The sequence below is a fragment of the Falco naumanni genome, chromosome 4, assembly GCF_017639655.2.
Source record: "Falco naumanni isolate bFalNau1 chromosome 4, bFalNau1.pat, whole genome shotgun sequence".
Lineage (NCBI taxonomy): Eukaryota > Metazoa > Chordata > Aves > Falconiformes > Falconidae > Falco > Falco naumanni.
The window spans coordinates 44688536-44697342 of NC_054057.1; the positions used below are offsets into that span (position 1 = coordinate 44688536).

General features: G+C 44.6%; 1 protein-coding gene and 1 long non-coding RNA gene across 2 annotated transcripts; both read right to left on the reverse strand.

Annotated features, from left to right (window-relative positions):
- Window positions 1–1448: 1448 nt before the first annotated feature.
- Window positions 1449–8763, reverse strand: LOC121086340. The gene is made up of 2 exons (XR_005827336.1): window positions 7550–8763; window positions 1449–1727 (listed from the first exon to the last, which is right to left on the reverse strand). It is a non-coding gene; the product is annotated as an uncharacterized LOC121086340 (long non-coding RNA).
- Window positions 2165–7555, reverse strand: LOC121086339 (syncytin-1-like). The gene is made up of 2 exons (XM_040589956.1): window positions 7008–7555; window positions 2165–3685 (listed from the first exon to the last, which is right to left on the reverse strand). Exon 2 carries the CDS (start codon window positions 3552–3554, stop codon window positions 2340–2342), a length of 1215 nt encoding a protein of 404 aa, XP_040445890.1. The 5' UTR covers window positions 3555–3685; window positions 7008–7555; the 3' UTR covers window positions 2165–2339.
- Window positions 8764–8807: the final 44 nt, after the last annotated feature.

An 8807-nucleotide genomic window follows, 5' to 3' on the forward strand; every position in this document is an offset into this window, starting at 1 on the left:
AAGAGCCAAGCGTCCAAATGGCGTAGCTAGGGTGGCTTGTGTGCAACAGTACGTGACCTGTCCAGTCCATACTGTCGCTGTTGAGTCCTTACTGTCTCTTGATGTCCTCTGGCTTAGTGATGACAAACTGCTTTCTGGGCAGGTCTTTTATGATCAAGAGAATAATGTGATCTGTTGCTTCCCTCCAATTCTTGATTACTTCCACCCTCCTTTAATCTTAGGCAGGTTTGCTACCCATTTTGTTTGTTTCCTTATTTTGGGTATCTCCATGGCTATGTTCTGCCTTCCTGTTGTGACAGCAGGGACAAGGGTGGCATTTATAGCGTGCTCTGACCTTGTTATCCTCCTGTTCCCAGAGCACAGGCATTCTTACAAATCATCTGTGATAGTGCCTTATCAGAGCACAGGCCTTCAGCTGTCAGTTTACACAGGAGGATCCTCAGCATTTTATCTGTTTTACTGCTCTGGTCATTCTTTTAACCCTTGCCTTACTGCTTGTATGTTGCTTTCACATATACACTGCTGTTCATAATTCATTCACGCCAATCTCAATTTTTCTGTTGCAGTCTTCATGTCAGCAAACAGCTACCTCTGTGGTGGTCAGTGCACAACTATGGGTCTCTCAACACAGTAGATGAGTCTCATCAGGCCCTTGTTTTGCTTTAAAATACATCACTTGTCTGACACTGCACGGGGAGGCCTTGCTTGTACTTGTGAAGGCATGCTGCTGCGCCACAGATCCCAGCATTAGATGCAATTTAATGAGCAAACGTAGAAAACATGTTTAAATCAGCTTTCTAGAATGGTATTAAATACAATTTACCATTAGCTGTATTTGTCATTTAACACGGCAGCAATAGTTTAGCTGTGTCTTGTCAGCAGCAGTTTCAGCAGAGGGGCCCAGCTGAGAGCAGGAATCTGTTTTGGTGACATCACACGCTGATGTCACGTTGTGCCAGTTATGAAACTGCTGCCAGGCAGCGCGTGTTCTGCTGCAGCCTGAGCGCGTCTAAGGGAGGACCTACAGTTTCGTGGGGTGGATCCAAGGAAACATGCATCACCTTTTAGCTTTTTGTTGTTGTTGTTGAGGGAGGTTTCTGCCACATGGGCTAGCTGAGCTGCATGACTCTCATCATGAGAGTGCTAGTGGGAAACAGAAGACATGCACGAAGGCAGGGGGAGGCAGCACTGTGGCTGCGCTTACCCCAGTCAGTGTAAGTTGCTGTGGCACTTGGAGTGAGGAAACAAAGAGAGAAAGAAAATACTACCCCCCCCCCAAATAATTGGAAAGCACATGGAAAAAATAGCAGAAGGCATACAAAAGGATGGATATTGATACCAAAATTTGGAGTTTCCCAGCCCCCCTGCCTTCCAGCACTCCTGGCTGAAGCGGGGGGCTAGGTGCAGCTGGGCCAGGATTCTGAGATAAAAACTCAGTAACAACAGAGTCGTTATTAAGCAAGTATTCTTTATTTGCAACACTGGGTGCATAGGGGATCGCTCCTCCCCGTATGCACACCTCAGCTCCATTCCCAGTATTTTTATGATACTACCTAATACATATGCATAACATTTCCCAGAAAACTAACACATATTTAAACTATTTCCCAAAACATTTTACGTATTTTTCTGCCTCTTCATGCACCCGTGCTGCCACCTTGAGGGTCTTCTCGGGGGTCTTCTCAGGAGTCTTCTGATGAAGGCTCGAAGTCTTTGTCAGCATAAAACTTTCGACCCAGGGTCTCTTGCACACGGGCGGTTCATTTCTGCTGACTTACTGTTCTGACAGACACCATCCTGTTCTTTAGTTAAAGGAAACGTATACCTTCCTTTGTAGCCGTCGTTTATCGTTGCCCAAAGTTATTTATGACATACCCTTATGGTTCTACATCCCCTTATCTAAACTCCCAGACCTCAAATATGTAGCAACTAAGTCTCTTCCCTACATTCTACTGACCTTAGTACATTGTAGGAAGGTTAGTAAACCCCTGCCAACTCACCAAAGTTGACCAATCTCTTGTTCTTTTAACCATTATATATCAATACCCCCTTTTTCTGTCCTTTGTAAATTCTTTTGCAAAATTTTATATTGAGCCATTTCCATTTAATGTCTGTTTAAAATATTTTCCTGTTTATACCTGATGTCTTATCTTATTCTTTTTAAATATGTCATCATACCCAGTCAATGATCGTTTACAACACCAAAAGGTACACTGAATCAAGATACAGGTAATTATTACTAATATTACTAATATTACTATTCTAGCAAATATTTTTTTTAGCCATAGAAGGTTTGGAAGTCATGATATTAACTTCTTCCAAACCTCTTCAAAACCCCACTAAGTATCATCTTGGCTTACTTTGTGTAAAATCTGAACCTTGTTCCATATCTTATTAATATCTGTTTCAATTTGATTACTTTGGTCTACGTATACACAACAACTTTGATTTATTATCATGCATACCCCTCCTTCCTTTAAAGTAATTAAGTCAAGGGCCATTCTATTCTGGATTACCACCTTACTTAAAGATTTCACTTCCTGGTTCAATCTATTTATCGCATCTGTTGTTAAATTAAACATTTGTTCAATTTCTGCAGACATGTTCACTACTGCCTTTTCTAATTCACTAACTCCTAACCATGGAATAAACCACCTAACAAAACTATGGTATCCCATATTTCTTATAACAATGGGGTTTTCATCTCTCTTAATACGTCTCCAGACATTACGATAGATCCCTGGAGGAGGAGACGTCTGGTTATAAATTTGATCTTGAGTGGTTAAATATCCTATGGTGCACATACCTGACCATCCCGGGGGAAGCTGCTTTCTGCTAAACCCATCCCCACATAACCACCAGTATCCTTGAGGAAGTTTACAGGGCCCGTGTGTCGCAGTTAAATTTGCTCCCAAAAATCTCCCTGCTTTACACCAACCGTATGCCCAATTAGCATCTTGTCCTGATGGATTATAACCTTGTAATTGGGTGCTGTTACAAAAATCTATTACAGTTATATTTCCAATTTGATCAACATTCCAATTTCCCACATGGACGGTAGTTCTATTTATCCAGTAGTCATTCCACCCATCAGATTGGGAACAAGTGTTTTGCCCTGGGTTTCCAGGACATGCTCCTCCTGTCTTGCTTCGAGCTTTCCAACGACAGTTATTATCACTTTTCATAAATACCGTGGTGGTTAGGTTTAATATTTGTAAATCAAATCTGGGCCCCAACTCATATGTTTTATCATCAAATAGGCAATATCCTCCACCATCGCCTGGCTTTTTCCAAAAGTCTGGCCAGGTAGGCCATTTGCCATCAAGATAATTCCAGTTTTGAGAGGCCACCCCATACAGGGGTGTTACCAGCCCTCCTGTAGGAAGAGAGGTACATATCCAGCATTCCTTAGCCTTCGTAGCATTAACAATCATTTGCAATGTTTGAAGACGGGTATTGTTTACCCACGCTTCAGTTTCTAAAATCCTTACAGCTGTTACAATCAAGATCGGAATAACTTTATACAGGTGTCCCTGATCCTTTTGGCAGTCCATTGTGTCTCCAGAGATTTCTTTACCCGTCAATAATATATCCACGCAGGTTCCTCTTTTATCTTGATTGCATGCAGTAAAGGTGGCCAACAAAACTCAATAGGGTCCATTCCACTTCTCTTGTAGAGGATCACCTGCAAAAGCAGAAGTCCATAGTTGTATATCCGGAGCCAACACCACCCAGTCATACCCAAGAACATCCGTAGGTCTTTGGCTGTAGACAGTTTTGGTGTCTGGCAAATTGCTTCTTTCCGCACCACCCAGCTCGCGTTGTCCTCCTGCTATTTCATATCCTAAGACACTCGAGTTTGAATTAGTTGTGCCTTGTGTTTGGATACTTGGTACCTGCTCCATCCCCAAAAGTTCAACAAATCAACAGTCCATTGTATACATTCCTCTTTTGTTTCAGTAGCTATTAATAAATCATCTACATACCGTAACAGGGTCCCTGTTTCAGTGGGTGGGTTCCATAATTCAAGTTCCCCTGCTAATTGGTTTCCGAATATTGTAGGACTGCTTTTAAATCCCAGAGGTAACACAGTCCAAGTTAACTGAGTTTTTCTTCCAGGTTTTCCCACTGAAATGCGAGTAACTTCTGACTCTTTTTAGCCAGGGGCAAGCAGAAAAAGGCATCCTTCAAATCCATGACGGTGAACTGTATTTGCTTATTATTAAATTTAGTTAGCAATGTATATGGTTTAGCTACTACTGGGTAAATGTCTTCCGTTATCTTATTGATAGCTCTCAAGTCCTGTATTAATCTACAGTTTTTCCCACCTGGCTTCTTCATAGGCAAAATAGGGGTATTATATTCCAATTCACATTCTATTAATAAACCATATTCTAAAAAGTTTGTCTATAATTTCTTTAATGCCTTTTTGGTCTTCCCTTTTCAAGGGGTATTGTTTAATCTATACAGGACAGGCCCACCACCCTTTTTATTTCTACCACGACAGGCAAAGAATTTTTGGCTTTACCTGGAATTTCCGAAGCCATACTCCTGGACATACCTGATTAGAAATTTCTTCTAGTTCAGGTCGTTCCTCCTTCTCCACTTCTAGCTGTATCAATGATAGGCTTAAAACTTCAATTAAATCTTTATCTCTAACCTTTAACTTAATTTCTCTGTTTTTAAAAGTTATCATTGCATCCAATTGTTCCAATAAACCCTGTCCTAACAAAGACTTAGTAGAGTTAGGCACATACAAAAAATTGTGTATGCCTATTTGCTTTCCTAATCTGTATTTCAGTGGTTTACAAAAAAATGCTTTTTCTTGGCAGCCAGTAGCCCCCACAACTGTCACATATTCATGACCCAATGGAGTTAAGTCTTAGAATTCCTGGTGGGTACAGGGGCATCTTATTCAGTATTAAACTATTTCATCTTCTTTGGTCCCTAGATTTACTTTGACCAGTGGATCTGCTAGGGTAGGTTCCCCAGGTCCCCATCAGTCTAACTCCAATTCAGCAACCACTGCTTCTTGGGATGTGTTCAACTTAGGACAGGCATTCTTCCAATGCCCAGTTTCTTTGCAGTACGCACACTGGTCCTGTCCTAGTGGGAAGGGGTTCAGTCTTCCACCTCTTCCAGCTATACCTCCTCTTCCACTACCTCATCCTCTTAAACCATTTCCCTTACCTGCTCCCACTTGTCCCAATGCAGCCACTGTGGCCAAGGCTATTGTACATCCTAGTCTCTTTCTATCATCTTGATCCCTATTTCTATACACTCACCATGCTTCTTCCAATAACTTTTCTGTATTTCAGTTATCTGGTGCCTCTCTTTCTTAAGTTTCCTTCTAATATCCCCTGCAGACTTTCCCAAAACCAAACCAGTTAACTGCTGCCTCGCCTCCTCAGAGGAGGGGTCTAAAGTAGTGAATTTCTGCATGGCCTGCCTCTTTCTATCTAAAAATTCCATTGGTGTTTCTGACGGTCCCTGTTTTATTGCATATTAAGCTGACCAGTTCACCGTTTATGGTATTGCATTTTCCAATCCGAATTTTATCCAGTTCTGGTAACTCTTTAAAAGAGCATAATCAGCCGGATCATCATAATCCCACTCTGGCATTGTGGTTGAAGTATGATTCTCCACCCATCTGGCTAAAGTACGCACAGTAATTTGGGCACTAACATGGGTACGGGCTGTTTTTAACACCAGCTGTTTTTTCAGTTTCTCTCAGCGCATCTAATAACACATCTAATATCTCCCCAGTTGGGGTCCTGGCTTTTAACCATCAGCTCAAATCATTTTGCCACCCCTAAGGACCATCTTGATAGCTTTGCACAGCTAATTTCCAAGTATCTAAATCTGCTATGGTAAAAGGTGCCTTTATTCTCATCTTTCCATTTGGTCTGATTGCCTGTCTCAGAGGCGCTTGGATCAGTTTTGCTCCTGGTCTAGGCAGTAACTGGAGCAAAATTTTCACCACTAGCTGCCTCCCAGTGTCCACTCACTGCCCCTTCTTCTTCCTCCAGATCCCCTAATTCAGAATGGTCTGGGGATGATGCTGGTCCTGCCGGGGCCATTGGTGATACATAATCCTCCATGCTGACCTCCTGACGTTCCCTCTCCTTCCATTTTTCTAATTTCAAACACCTCTCTCCAATACTACAGGCTGAACACCACCTCTTCATTCTAGGTCCTTGTTGGTTATTCTCCTTTTCCAAAGCTAAACCCAGGGGATCTTGTGGTGTGAGACTGATTCCACAACCTCTCTGCCACTTGGGATGATTTCTAAGGGTGAAGAACGTATCAGCATATACTACTACCTCATCCCATTTTCCTTCCCTCCTTAAAACCAATATTAATTGTAAAAGTGTATTATAGTGTGTGGTCCCATTTTTTTGGCCACTTTTCTCCATCATCTAAAGTATCCAATGGCCACCACCGATTACAATATTTGATCAAAGTCTTTTTGTTAACAGATCCCCCTGGGATCCCTCCTACATCTTTCCAATGGGCTAAAATACAACCTAAAGGGCTTTTCTTCAAAATTTCGATGCTCTGCTGAGCACCATTTTTAATATTAAATTTTAAAATTCACCACTCACTTCGCTCGTCTCTGGCTGCCTCCCTTGCAGGAAAACAGAACCATGGCTCGGAGCTCCGCTCTTGCTTCATACTATTCATACGTCTCACGCACACACAGGATCCCACAGCCACGCTTAGCACACTTCAAAACATAACAGACCTACACAGATCACACAAATAACACAACTACTACCATGAAAACACCATATCCAAAACTGTTTTACCATTATCAATACTATAAGAGGGATTCCAAAGTCAAATGCTAATAAGTCAGCAAAATCAAATGTATACCAAACTGGTGCTAGCAACTGGGTTTTCCTATGGGAAACAAAATTTGTGTTTTACGGGAAGCTTTACAAATGGTTAACCTTTCCAAAACCAAATCCAAAATCCTGGGATAATACTAGAAAACAAATTAATACCTTTCCCAAAGATGGTCCTTGTCTGCTCCCGCAGTGATCCCAGTGAGGTGAGGGGTCCCTCTGGGAAATCCCAGGGCCGCCCCAGGGAGCCCTGTTCTCAGTGGGTCCTTCAGCCAAGCAAAGAGGGTCCCATCTGCGTCGCCAGATAGATACCAAAATTTGGAGTTTCCCAGCCCCCCTGCCTTCCAGCACTCCTGGCTGAAGCGGGGGGCTAGGTGCAGCTGGGCCAGGATTCTGAGATAAAAACTCAGTAACAACAGAGTCGTTATTAAGCAAGTATTCTTTATTTGCAACACTGGGTGCATAGGGGATCGCTCCTCCCCGTATGCACACCTCAGCTCCATTCCCAGTATTTTTATGATACTACCTAATACATATGCATAACATTTCCCAGAAAACTAATACATATTTAAACTATTTCCCAAAACGTTTTACGTATTTTTCTGCCTCTTCATGCACCCGTGCTGCCACCTTGAGGGTCTTCTCGGGGGTCTTCTCAGGAGTCTTCTGATGAAGGCTCGAAGTCTTTGTCAGCATAAAACTTTCGACCCGGGGTCTCTTGCACACGGGCGGTTCATTTCTGCTGACTTACAACTTACTGTTCTGACAGACACCATCCTGTTCTTTAGTTAAAGGAAACGTATACCTTCCTTTGTAGCCGTCGTTTATCGTTGCCCAAAGTTATTTATGACATACCCTTATGGTTCTACATCCCCTTATCTAAACTCCCAGACCTCAAATATGTAGCAACTAAGTCTCTTCCCTACATTCTACTGACCTTAGTACATTGTAGGAAGGTTAGTAAACCCCTGCCAACTCACCAAAGTTGACCAATCTCTTGTTCTTTTAACTGTTACATATCAATACCAAAGGCCAAATTTAGCCACATGTAGATGCCATGTGCCCATAACGTCATCATTTAAATTACAATTTAACTGAATGTGTATAACAGTATTTAGGTTATTTAATTATAATTATATTCTAATTTGTAAAAGTTTTTTTCTACTTGTGGTATACTCTTAACTCCTTGCAAAATATTTTTCGTACTCCAGGAAGGCATCTTTGGGTGGCGATTGTGAGGGACATGACCCCAATGACACATACTCCTGCGAATCTGTTCCACACGCAGTGTCCCCGCGGATGGGATCCTCCCGCTGACACCCCACGGGGCTGGCGGCTACAGCGTACCCCACTTGTGGCGGCAGCTCCCCAGCACCCCTTGGCCAGGGCACTGGAAGGCTTCGGCTGCGCAGCACCCTGGTACGGGGGTTCAGGATGCCCTTGGGCTCAAAGCACCCTCTGCTTCTGCACAGGGGCCGGAGGGCAGGCACAGCCCCAGCACTGCCTGCGGCCTGCCCCGCTGCCAGCCTTCCTAACCAGCCACCCTTTGTCACCAGCCGTCCCTTCCTGCCACCCGCGCCAGGGGAGCCTAGCTCCGGCCGTTTCCCTGAGGTGACGGCCCCCGGGCACGGGCAGCCTCACCGCCCCCGGGTGGCAGCGGGCGTCCGGCGGGGCCGTCCCTGCTCCTCGCCCTGGGCATCCCCGGGGCCTGGCTGCGGCCGCACGCTGCCGCCGCCTCCGCCTCCTTCCCCCGCCAGCCGCGCCGCTTCCCGCGCCGGCGGCCCCCGCCGCCCTGCCCGGCCCGGCCCTCCCCGCCCGGGGGGATGGCTCGCCCCTCGCTTCCCTCCGCCCCGGTAACTGACGGTTTGATCCTGCGCGCGGCGCCGCCGGGAAGGCGGGAACTCAGAGGCTGGTGACTGACCTGGCTGCGAGGCGGCGGCGCGCGGGGCGGGGGTTGGC